This window comes from Manis pentadactyla, chromosome 7 (assembly GCF_030020395.1).
Source record: "Manis pentadactyla isolate mManPen7 chromosome 7, mManPen7.hap1, whole genome shotgun sequence".
Lineage (NCBI taxonomy): Eukaryota > Metazoa > Chordata > Mammalia > Pholidota > Manidae > Manis > Manis pentadactyla.
Window position 1 is genome coordinate 111,841,009 of NC_080025.1, and position 13,576 is coordinate 111,854,584.

The following is a 13,576-nucleotide window of genomic DNA, read 5'->3' on the forward strand; positions in this document are numbered from 1 at the left end:
AAGCTTGGTTATACAATGCATTACTGACTCTCAGGACAATTCAAAACAGAGGGAACTCCATCTATCATGTGAACCACTATGCTTGATTCCACCATAGCAAAGAGGCAAAAGAATTGGTCTCTGGCCTTCTAAGGTACACACAGCCATGAAAACTGACTCAATATAATGTGATAGATGCTAGAAAAGAAATGACATCTAGTGCTTTCCAACAAGGAAGCAATTAATTCTGTTTGGGGACAAAGAAAAAGCTACAGAGAAAAAGTGACATTAAACCTTTATAAAAATATCAAAAATATGTATACTAAAACTCTTAGCTGGATAGGTGACTTTACAGGCAGTCATATCTGAGTTTACAACCCAGCTTTAGCCACTGTTGGCCATGTGAAACTGAGCAGGTTGCGTGGAAACTTAAAAGGCAGCCCTTGTTCTGCCACATTCATTAGTTGTGATCTTAAAATTCACCTCACCTCTCTAGGCCCCAATTTCCCAGTCTATGAAGGGAGTCATGGCATCATGCTCTAAAAATCTCCCATTTCCCTTCTGATTCTAACATAAATCAATATTTTATATCAAGGTATAGATATTCCTATCTCTGTTGGAGGTCTTCAGTTAGCATGTATTTATAGAATACCACTAGGTATTAGGTATTGTTCTGGACACACTGGATATATCAATGAACAAAACAGAACAAAACCTCATGGAAATTACACAGGAAATTTTGAGAAACTTTTAAATGGTTGTTGTCTCTTGTTGTTCATACATCATTTACCTGTGAGGTTTACATACATATTTTAAATAGTTAACACTGGGAAATTTGAAATAACTATAAACATAAGAATGCAAGGAGAAATTTAGATGAAGTATAGTTGATAATACTGACATAAAGATGACATGTTTCTCTAAATTCACACTAAATCAGTGAGCCTCAGCAACAGGACAAAAACAGGCAGCATGTTAAGGAGCTCTCTTGAACCGATCTAGTACACAGCCATCTTCTCTTCCTCATTTAAACTGTTACATAGTTTCTTGAGACCTATGATATAACCAGGTGAGTTTCATTTAAAGATAAATAAAATCTATACATGGTAAGAAAATATAAACACAAAAACCTATCATCTCACTTCAGATATTCCATTTCCTTATCTGGTATTTTTCAGCCTTGACTATTTTATTACACAAGGTCTTTAATTGACAGTCACATATTATCACTTTTCAAAAACTGATTTATTATTCAATAAGCAATTGTTAGACATCAGCAATTTTATGCAGTCCAGAATAGAAACTCACTCAGAGTATATCAGAATACAAGGATTGTTGAAAGGATACAAAATGAGGTAAGGAAAAACAATCCACCAGTGTTAGAACACACACTGATGAGGAATCACATGGTATTTCAGTCTTCCTTGCCTGGACTCCCCTGCTCAGTCTTCTTCTCTTCGTCACTAACTTCCTAATTTCTCTGCATGCTCTTTCCCATTATCTCATGGCAATGTCATCTTCTTAGCTGCTACAGCCTCCTGGACTCTGCTGCTTGTCTTCTCTCTGAAGTCTGCACACTTCTGCACCATTCTATGAATTGCATCCCTCTCCTTAGGGGAGAAGAAGATCTTACTGAGGTTATGGCCACTTTCCTGTATAGAACTCCTCTGTGGATCAGAGTTGTCTGTCTCTCCCCTTCAGCAAATGTGTGCATTTGCCTGCCTTCCTATAACCAAGATTGTGACAATGGACTCATATGATTTTTAAGACAAACAAACCCCAGTAGTGTACGCACAAGGCACCCTTCAAAATAGGACTATGGCATTGCAGGCACCAGAAGCCTTCTAAGGAGCGTACATCGTAACTGTCAGGCACTTTTCATGAACTATTCAGTCCCTAAAGAGACTGTCTCACCATTGAGACTAGGTACAGAAACTGAGCTCACAAACCATGCCCACAAAGTCAGAACATTTCTTTTAAGGACACAGGAAGCAAGTATATATAGCATGTACTAGAAAGTTTAAATGGTATGAAGCTGTGGGCATGTGTGTATGTGTTTTAGAATAAACAAGCTCAGCTTGGGAAACAACTCTTTCAAACAAAACAAACTTATATATAAACAAAACATTTTGTAAAATCATTTCTTTTTAAATTACTCCAGTCAGCATCAAATTTGCACTGCAAAGTGGCATGCTTTAAATTTCAGTTAGTCAACCATAATTGATAGTCTCCAAGCTGTGAAACTCAGAATACATTAACAAATGTCCATGATTCTGGGTAAGACAGCAATTACCCTGGCAAGTATTTTCCAAAGCTTCACATCCCATCTTTATCAGGAATGGGCAGCCAGCACTACACAACTGTTAGCCTGAGGCTTCATCTTGGCCTCATGAGTAAAAACTATAAGCAACTACAAAGCAAAACACAACAAAGAAAACTTGAGTTCAACTTGCTTTATGGTGAAAACTTCTATGTAACACTGGAGAATATGGTGAATACTTCTATTATAATCTTCTATATAACAGTGAAAGAAAAAGACACTCATGTCTTCTCTCTCCTTCCGGTGGTGGGCAAGAGAAAGCACGTGTGGGATGAAATGAGTCACCTCACAATAAAGTGACACCGACAAAGGCAGAGACAGGCTGTGGAAGTGGGGCTCCAACGACGTGGCTGAGGCACTGATCCAGCCCCCCTAGAGCCTGCCCTGACTCTAATCTTTTCACTTATATCTGGCAAAAAAAGTCCTAGGGGCTTGATACTTTGGATAAGACATCACCTCCCCTTACTCCTGGGCCTCCACTGTCACAAACCAAAAGGAGATCCCAAGAGCTCCAGACAGAACCCTTCCTCCTCAGCATCCACACCGCCATGAAAAGGGGTGAAAACTGAGAAGCCATCCCTCCTCTGTAGCCACACTCACCATTACCATGCTTATCATGCTACAGATTATCAGAACTATTTTATTATGACTTTTATTGCCCCTTCCTCAGCTCTCACAGAAGCCCAGGGCCCTCAGGTCATCTCTAATTCCCACACAGTTCTGTGGGAATTGAGGCAACTCCAAAGTCACCAGGAACTCCCCATCCTCCGTATCCGCTTTACTCCTTCCAGGACTGCTTGTAAATATCTGATGCACTATGAATTCTGTTACCTGTTTGCTTCTTCCATTACAATGTCAGTTCCATGAGGGCATGGACTTTTGTCTCTTTTCTTAACTGCTCTACCCCCAGCACAATGAGAACACTCAGTATTTATTTAGTGACGGAATATCCAAAAGAGCTGTTTAAAGAAAACTAGGGTGAGAGAAAAGTTTTTTTGTTCAAGACTTAACAGGTTCAGTCATTTGGGAGTGAGGGAAAGCTTAGAGTCAGAAGTAAGGAATTAATATATTCCATATGTACAAACATTATCAAAAACTATGCTATTTTCTCCTTTTTAACTTTTATAATGTTTCATATGAAATATAAACATATTCTTAAGTCAATAATTTTCAAAAACTGTTTTCCTAGTCATTTCCAGTTTCCATTGTTCACAACATGTTTTTTGGAATCAAATACACATAATCACTTTAATGAACATGTTTCCTATCTTTTTATGGAGTATTTTAAATCTTAAAATATTCACAGGCATTCTAATTTTCTGAAGTGTTAAAAAGGTATAAACACTCTGTATTTACCTAATGAGTTGAAAACATGTCCATACAAAAACCTGTACACAAATGTTTATACTAGTTTTATTCATAATTGCCAAGACTTAGAAGCAACCAGATGTTCTTTAATAACAGAGAGATAAACCATGGTACATCTATACAATGGAATATTATTTAATGATAAAAAGAAATGACTATCAAGACATGAAAGACATGGAAGAGCCTTAAATGCTTATTACTAAGTCAAAGAAGCCAGTCTGAAAAGGTTACATGATATATGATTCCAACTACATGATATTCTAGAAAAGGAAAATCTATGGGGACAGCAAAAAGATCAATGATTGCTAGGAGTTGGGAGGTGGCGGAATGGAATGGAAAGGAGGGAGGGATGAATAGATAGAGCACAGGGGATTTTTAGGGCAGTAAGGTGTGATACCGTAATGGTGGATTCAAGACATTATGCATCTGTTAAAATCTACAGACCTGTACAACACAAAGAATGAACCCTAATGTAAACGATGGACTTTGGTTGATAATCATGTATCAATACTGTTGACCAATTTTATAACACGATTCACACGAATACAAGTTGTCAGTAATAGGAAAAATTCTGTGTACTAGAAACATGGAGGTAGGTATATGGGAATTCCCTGTACTTTCTGCTCAGTTTTTCTGTAAACTTAAAACTGCCCTAGAAGGGAAAGTCTATTAATTAAAATCTTAATGAAGGTGTAAACAGACTGCTTAAGAGCTTTTCAAATGACCACTAATAATGCCATCTCTTTTGTTTTGATAAGTTCTATTCCTTTTTTTCTAATAAGCAAATTTGATCTCATAGGAAGAAAATAGCAAGAGTAGGACAGGGCAGCAGCTAAAGAAGAAAGTGTAAGCTGGCTGTCTCCTTCCCTCAGGTTGTGGGCACAATGCATGAGCAAGGACGACAGGGCTTTAGTCTTACATTACTAAAACAAAAGAGAGAAAAACTAGCACAAGCAGGTAGAATTCCTGATCAGCATCATTTTCATGTTTCAAGTCCTGTGAGATCATGGGTCCTTTTCTCACAAATGCCTGTAAGTCTAAACACTTCTGGGGAACAAATAGGGTAAAAGTGAAAATCCAAGTGTTGATTTCATCTGTTTTGTTACTTATGGGGGAAAGGACCTATAAAACTATCCAGTTTTTTCTTACAGAGAATTAAGTGATTTAGACCAAACACTTAAAAATGGCATAAATAATGCAAAAAAAACAAAAAACAAAAAACCCAGTATAGAGGAAAAGAGAGACCACATGCCTTCTACCAACTGGTTATTAAATGAATGTTTCTTAAATCTGGCTGAAAATACATATTAGGGAAAGGAAAAAAACAAATTTTCAGTGAAAGGGAAAAAATATTAGAGGTAGTCAAAAAAATTACTATAATGGTGGACAGGTGTGTGACCTGCTGGACTAAAGGCTGGTACCACCTACCCAGCAGTACTGCTTTGAGAACTAGGTGAGATAATGTTTGTAAATATACTTGGCAAAAGTCAGATTGTAAAAATATTAAAACTGAGAAAAACACTGTATAAAGAAGAGAAAACTGCCTTTCAATGCTGAGAAATTAAGGGAAGCAGAGAAAAGGCACTGCACTTAGGACCCCTTCCCTGGTTCCCTGGGCTCCAGGTGCTGCCATTTGTAATGCTGCTGTAGGGTGTTGATTTTACTTTGCCCATTTTCCTTGACAACTTTGGTCATAACCTTTGCTGATGCTTATGTTCTTACAGGAGATAAAGTGGTTAGTGAAAATTATGAACTAAAGGAAAATGCCTTCACGGATGGGGTGGTGAGGGTTATGCTAAGATTTGATTCTACATATTTTGTGCCAAATTGTTTCTCCTCTGCTAAGTTTAGTAGCTCATAAACCACCTGCCTCCTAAGCATGAATGGAGAACATGGGGAAATACATCAGGGATTTAAATAAACCCATTTTAAGTTAAGGAATTCATATATGACAAGAATGGCATATGCTTCAGAAAACACTGTGTGCAATCAAATCAAAGTACAAAATGCTTTCTTTTTCCTGTTTTTTAATCATGAAGGAAAAGATACCAAACACCTCTTTCTGATTCCAGACTTGTTCTGACCCTACTTAGTCTTCAGGAAAGACCCCATTCAGTTCCTGAAAAGAAGCCAAACCCTCCTCATAGTCACTTAATTATTTAATGGGAGCTGCTTTGAACTATTCAAGCACAAAGCAGGTCTTTAAATGCTCACATGCTAGCATTTGACAGTGTCATAAGTGCCTATAAATGAATATTGAATAATGCAAATTGGTAACCTGTTGACAATGCATTTCCATAAATCAAGTGAACACTCACGTAATAAATCACATCTGACCTATTTAACCTTTACTAGTATTGATCACTCTAGCTGATAAGGTCCTAGATTAGACTGATGACAGTAAAAAAAAATGGAAAGGACAGAACAGCCTCCTAGGAGAATGACTAAGAAAAAGCTATAGAACTTGGTGATAAGAAGCTAGTTCCAGGGGAAAAAATAAGACAACATTAAAGAAAAACTGACAGGACTTAACAATTCTACAAAATGAGCTTTTCCAAGTCCATACGCTCCACACATTATTATCGTCCTTCTATCTGACAATCACAACTCATCTGATGCACAACTACCATAAGGCTCCTTGAATTTGTCACAGTGCTAAGGAAAGAAAGCCATCCATACAGTTCTTATCAAGTTAAAACCAAAGGACAGTTAAATCCTGAGAGTCAAACAGGTAAAGATGTAAGCAAAATGGCTTTGGTGATAAATCAAAAGCTAATGGGGCCTGAACACATGAGTCTGACCCTTTAATAGTATTCTCTCCTAGCTTGGCAGCCCAAGTGAGAAAACAAAGTGTAGGGGTTACTGCCTGTACAAAGACACTGGATGCTGCATCCGGTATTACCTATAGCTATCATATTGTTCAGAAAACTTCTGACATGAAATCAAGTAAAACTGTTATCACTAAGACTAGAGCTCTATCTTCAGAGAAAATATAAAACTTTCACATCAACTGTATTCAGCGATGGTATCGTGATCTACCAAAAAGACTTGAGCATTTTGGGTTAATGCTTAAAATTCCTACTAGATTTTTCCTCTTTACATCAGAGGTGATCCTGCCTCCCATCTGCTCAGGAGATGCTGAGCAAGAGAGTCTTAACTGAATGATTAACTCAACAGAACTCCTACAAGGGAAGCTGCACTACAAGTCCTCTCTCTCTGTACCCTAGAGACGTATCTGCTGAGCATCAAGCCTGTTGAGTCTTGCTACAGAGAGTGTAGACAGATCAAATGATAAAAGCTTCCAGGAAACAGGCGGAAAAGCATCAAACAAAACAACGGTCTTGCAAGACAGTGAGATGTCTACCACTGAAGAAGTGGTTCTCAGTCCACTTGCATAAAATTTGTCTCCTGGGCCCAGTACCCATTTGTGAAATTGGGAGATATGCCTGGAAATATGCAACTTCAACAAGTAACCTAGTTGATTCAGATGCTGGTGGAAAACAACATACAATCCTAGCTAAACAACTGGGCTTTAGCAAACTTGAACACAGATTTCCTGCATTTGGTAAAAGTGGTATTTGATAAACTATGAGGTCCCTTTGAAATTTAAGTATTTATTTCTGCGAGATAATGAGGACAGATAAAACAGCAGCAGCGGCAAGGGCAGCAATAATAAACTTGAGAACATATATGACTTAAGACACATGATAGTGTCATGTTTAAGAAACCAGACTCTGGATTTAACATGGCCTGAGTCCACTTACTAGCTCTGTGACCTTGAACAAAATTACTTACCTTCTAAGTACCAGTTATTTTTATGAGCATACTACTCAGGCTCACAGAGAAATTATAAGTAGTAACTAACTTTGTGTTAAACAGTCACCCAAAATTATGAAGAAAGAAGACTAATGGTAAGAAAAAAAATGAACAAATCTGAAATCGTTTTAAAAAATACAAATAGTGGAAGTAAAAAATATATATATATCTATATATATAAACTATATATATATAAATAGCCAATAAGCATATAACATATATTTATATTATAAATAAGCATTTATATATATAAAATCTCATTTTAATTTACATATATATATATATATATATATATAAATAAATAGCCAATAAGCATATAATAAGATAATATCATTAGCTATCAGGTTAATGCAAATCAAAATTAAAATGAGATACCACTTCAGACCTATCTGGATGGCTATGATCAAAAATAAATTTAACATGTTGATGAGAATGTGGAGAAACTGAAACCTCCCTACTTCTCATGAGTATGTAAAATAGTGCAGCCACTTTTGAAAAACAGTTTGGCAGTTCCTCAAATGCTTAAACATAGATCTAGGAATTCCACTCCTAACTATATACCTAAAGGAATTGAAAACAGGTATTTAAACAAAGTTTGTTCCTGAATGTTTAAAGCAGCATTATTCATAAGAGCCAAAAGGTGGAAACTATCCAAATTTCCACCAACTGATGAGTAAATAAAATGTATATACATAAACACAATGGAATATTATTCAGCCAGAAAAAAGAATAAAAGTACTAATACATACTATAACATGATGAACCTTGAAAATACTGTGCTAAGTGAAAGAAGCCAGTCAGAAAGGACCATGTATCATATAATTCCACTAAGTGAGATGTTCAGAATAGGAAATCTATAGGGACAGACAGCAGATGAGTCTTTGCTAGGGGATGAAGGTATGGGGATGGCTGGGGTAATCAAAAGTGCAAAGTTTGACCCCATACTGCCTCGATGGGCTTGGAACATAAGCTCTGTACCCATCACCTAGCAGAGTCAATACTTATTCAGGGAAAGAAGGATATTTAGGAAGTGTTATGGACTGAATTATGTTCCCTCAAAATTCATACATTAAAGCCTTAACTCTCAGTACTTCAGAATGTGACCATATTTTGAGAGGGCACTTAAGGAAGTGTTAAATTAAAATGGGGCTGTTCATAAAAATAAAAGAAATCCTACCATTTGCAACAACATGGATGGAGCTAGAGGGTATTATGCTCAGTGAAATAAGCCAGGTGGAGAAAGACAAATACCAAATGACTTCACTCATTTGTGGAGTATAAAAACAAAGCAAAACTGAAGGAACAAAATAGCAGCCGACTCACAGACTCCAAGAAGGGATTAGGTTACCAAAGGGGAGGGGTTGGGGAGTGTGGGTGGGGAGAGAGAAGGGGATTAAAGGGCACTATAATTCACAATCATCGTATAGGTAGGTCACTGGGAAGGCAGTACAGCATGGAGAAGACAAGTAATGACTCTATAGAATCTTACTACACTGATAAACAGTGATGTAAGGTGGGGGTTGAGGACTTGATAACATGGGTGAATATTCAAACCACTGTGCCATTTATGTGAAACCATCATAAGATTGTATATCAATGATAGTTTAATAAAAATAAATAAATTTAAAAAATTAAAATGGGGCTGTTAGGGTGGGCCCTAATCCAATCTGTCTGGTATCCTTAAAAGAAGAGAAAATTTGGATGCACAGAAAAACCAGAGGTGTGTACCCACAAAGGAAAGACTATTTGAGGACCCAGCAAGAGGGCAGCTATTTACAAGCCAGTGACTAAGGGATATGGGGTTTCTTTTTGGGGTAATGTTTATGATATCGACTGTGCTAATAAGCACACAATTCAAATTCTATTCTTCAAATGGGTGAATCACTCAGTGTATGGATTAAATTCCAGTAAAGTTGGGGTTTTTCCTATATAACAACTGAAATCCACAATCAATATTGGTTGTCATCAAAGATGGCAGAAGGACTGAACTTTGGTGTTTTGTGGTGTTTATCTTCCAAAATGCTAGTTTCTTGTCATTTTTTCTTCTTTATTGAAATATCATTGATATTCAATCTTACATTGGTTTCAAATATACAACATAGTGGTTTAACCCATAATATTAAACCCATATTATTAAATCCTCACCCCCCACTAGTGTGGTTACTATCTGTCAACATAAAAGATGTTACAGGCTGCTATTTTTATATATATCTTGAAAAAAAAAATGAAGAAGAAAACATCCCTCTATAGTATAAATTCTGTGATGCTCTTCATGCCGCCCTTCCCTTTGGTGCACTGCCATTCCCCCCGTTCTGTATCATGCTGGTAGGGTTCTTGGTTACAAGGCCTCAACAACTGCCACAGAAACTGCCTACAAATTTTTGCCACTTAAACTGAGTGTTTCTACTATGCTTCCTAAGGCCTACGTCTCCTACTCTTTTCAATACTGTGCTACACCTAAACTTTATTCAATAAATCCCTCCTCTTTTTTGTTAAATTAACTCTCAATTTAGGTTGCCTACATCACAAAACTCTTTGATATACACTCTAAACCATTCCAATACCTTTTCTAGAAGTAATTCTATAAGCAATTTGCTATGAATACTAACACAATGTTTTCTAGGCATATAGATACATATCATATATATAAATGTGTCTTAATAGCATAATACAACTGCCCCATAATTGATGTTATTGTTCTATAAATATTTCATTGTTTTATTTATCCATTTTTTCTTCTAAAATCAAGGGCTGTAGGGAATATCCAACAAAAGTATATCATGTTAAAATCCAACAAACTGAATAGACTTAGCGGTTTAAAACATTTTTTAAAATACTTTTAGGTATGAAAGGAACCTGAAAAATAATTTCTAATCAACTTTTTATTTACAATTTAGTTTCACAGATAATACAGAACAATTACAAAACAATTATATGTCAGGAAATAAGCAAAATTGCATGACAATCATCTTATATGAGTTGAAGCCATGCAAATTCAATTCAATTTTATTAAATTTCAACTATGTAATGTTTTCGAACATGCTGATTACAATGGCTTTCAAGGTGTCCAAAAACAAGTTTACAGCTTGATGTTCATATACATTTAATCAACATTTTTAATTGTCACAAATGCAAAACTGATCAACATAATTTACAGCAAAATTAAATATATTTAAAACAAAAAAGTCATGACATATTATTATGATAAACTAATGTACCTTTTTTAGTGCATACTAAATCTCATTATCTCAATTTTTTCTCAAAACAGTCCTTTGAGGCAAGTGTTATTATAATCTCCCAAGGGCCTTATGATAGTAACTAGAAAATCTGAGATACATCTGAGGTCAAGTTTTTCTAACTCTAAAGTTCCTTTCTCTAGCAATGCCTCTGTCATATCATAACAATATTAATGACTAGCTGAAGAACTGAACTGAACAGTTTTTATAATATTCAACTGCATTAAAACATCTATCTTTACAAAAATTCTGCAACAAATGAGTTTTCTGAATCAGCACAAAAAGTTATTAAACCTGAGTTCATTATTAAAGAATAAAGTTATTCTTTACTTCTTGGCATAAAAGAAGTTACAATATCAATTCCATTAGCACTATGATAAAGGTGAAATCAAATTAATTCAAGCCACCTACTTGATAGACTTGTGATCTTCATAAACACAAAATAACAGGTTAGTATAGACTCCCAACGGTGTAATTATTCTGCATCAAAAATAGGTACACAATTCTGTAAGTATGCAAAATAATACAAAGTACACTGTAATTACTATAGACATTGTTAGACTGGTAGATCTTTCCATATTTATGCATATTTAATTAAAATGATATTTATCAAAAGGCTAATGAGACCATTTTGAAACCCACTTACTGAAAGGCTAATGAGACAGTAAAATATGAACTATTTATTAACTGAAAAATGAAATGTGATATCTGTACACAGAGAACCACCAGACTTGAAAAAATATATCACTGAAAGCCTCTCATAAACCTTACAGTAAAAAGTCCTACTAGAGACAACAAAGACCATGTACAATGTCAGTTTCCCACTTAAACTGATCAGAAAGTGAAAGTTTATATGCTAGTCAAAGAAATTATCTAATGAGAGTATATAAATTATATATCCATTTGCCAGAATTACAGTTGTTATAGGTATTTAAACACAAGTCATTTTTAAAATTGCAAAACAGACCATGATGAAATATGGTGAAATAAGATTTCATAACACTACACCTTAAAACAATCACACATTAGATGGCTGCAGCTCAGAAAAACAATGTGGATATTTCACTGAGCCAAAAAGAGTTCCCTTCTCATGTGAATATGACTATGGTGGAAAGGAACCATGCTGAAATGCAAGTGGAAATGCTATTTTCTCAAATAATGATGATAATAGTAACAACAGTATATACCTGAAGGCTTTTAACCTCAAGAACAGAAAATTCCAGAGGTATTAAAAATGGTACATCTTATCAAACAGCACATAAACAAAACTGTTTAATATGTAATTGCAAAGTATTTGCTCATCAAATAAATGGAAACTCATTTTAAGATTAAATAAGAAAAGTGCAATCTGGATTTGTAAGTCTAAGTCTGGATTTACAGATGAAATAGCAACTTTCATGAACAACTTTCTAAGCCAGGATGATCTTGGTTAAGGTTTTCCTAACATTAATAACAGGTCTCATACATATACAGTAAGCTAGGTAAAAAGTAAAATCCATACATATGTACATTGCAAGTGGCAACTGTTCTCTACAGATAATTTAGTATTATGAATTATCTGAATAAAAATCAAAAGTGAATTACTAGAAGACAGTAAAAATAGCTCCATCAAAAAAATTTTCAGTGTGTATTCTTCATCATAAGTAACATGAGTTAATTAAATAATTGCTAATTTATTTGTCATTTTTCAGGGAAAAAATGATAATTTGTTATTGCACCTAAATAATTTGAAGGTACTTCACAGTAATATGTCTCTTTGTTAACAATTATCCAATTATGTATTTATTAGTTGTCATATTAAGGTTCTGTCAAGAGAATTTTTACACATTTATTATGAAACATCTTCTACATTCAAAATGAGATTATACTTAATATCTTCAAAGATTCTGAAATAGCACATTATACATTTATTAACTCCAGAACATGCTCCAGCCAGATAATGATCTTTTGTCAAAGTAAGAGCAATCTAGTCATGGGTTCTCTTCAAACAGACCGACAGCAACATTCAAAATGTAATAAAAACAAAACTATTCACCTAAGAGGGAGTGAAAGGACTAGTTCAGTTTAGATATTTTTCTTCAAAATTTTAGTTCCTTGAAATTGAACTTCTTCAGTTAATACACAGCTATTAAAAAGCAGCAGACTTACAATCAATACCTTTACTAACAGCTATTCCCCAGTCTCTCTTAAATATAAGCACCAGAATTATGCAAGATGGAAAATGCCCAATTAGGTTTCCCTGGACCTATTTAGCTTGTCCAACTATTGAATATTTTGACAATAAATATATTCACACTCTTGAGTTTGTGAGAGAAAAATCAGCCCTTTAATTAGCAGTAAAACTAGTCTAAAAAGGAGCCATCTGGGTTATCTCTGATATACTCTGAGACTGTATCATATCATCAGACATTTCAAAAATACCAGGCATAGTTTGCTAACCACAGAACATAAACTTAACTTCAGATCCCTTCACATGAAGTAATAAAACCTGTTTCTCCTTAAGTATTTGAGTTGATTCTAACTAAAAAATATTAAATTGTTCTTACTACTATCCATTTTCCATATTGCCGGAATGAGAACACAAATCTGAGCTCCTTATTCAGATATAAGTAGATGTGAGAACAAAGAAAACCATGTCATCGCCAATGTGCTTGTATTTCAGTCAGCCAGTGCTGCCACAACACTGAACAAAGTGTGTAATTGATTAATAGGGATAGGTAAAATGTTGCCTTTGAATCCATGTGAACAGCTCTTCGGACTTGGGTCCTTCAGTAAATATATACTCAGCATACACATGGCACCAGGCACTGGACCTGTCCGTAGAAACACAAACGTTTAAGAAAAAAAAAGGTTTAGA

The 13,576-nt window shown here is 35.2% G+C and overlaps 1 protein-coding gene across 11 annotated transcripts in view; it reads right to left on the reverse strand.

The window, feature by feature from the left end:
- The window catches only part of IMMP2L (inner mitochondrial membrane peptidase subunit 2), a 998,090-nt gene that overhangs the window by 788,706 nt on the left and 195,808 nt on the right, over positions 1-13,576 (reverse strand). The window contains exon 5 of one of the 11 annotated variants that reach the window (XM_057504673.1): positions 10,411-13,532. The exons of 9 other annotated variants lie outside the window; for them this stretch is intronic. In XM_057504673.1, the coding sequence (XP_057360656.1) occupies positions 13,424-13,532 (109 nt within the window). In that variant the 3' untranslated portion in view covers positions 10,411-13,423. Of the gene's footprint in view, positions 1-10,410; positions 13,533-13,576 lie in introns of those variants that run through there. One more of the 11 variants, XR_005027164.2, reaches the window with a different exon arrangement.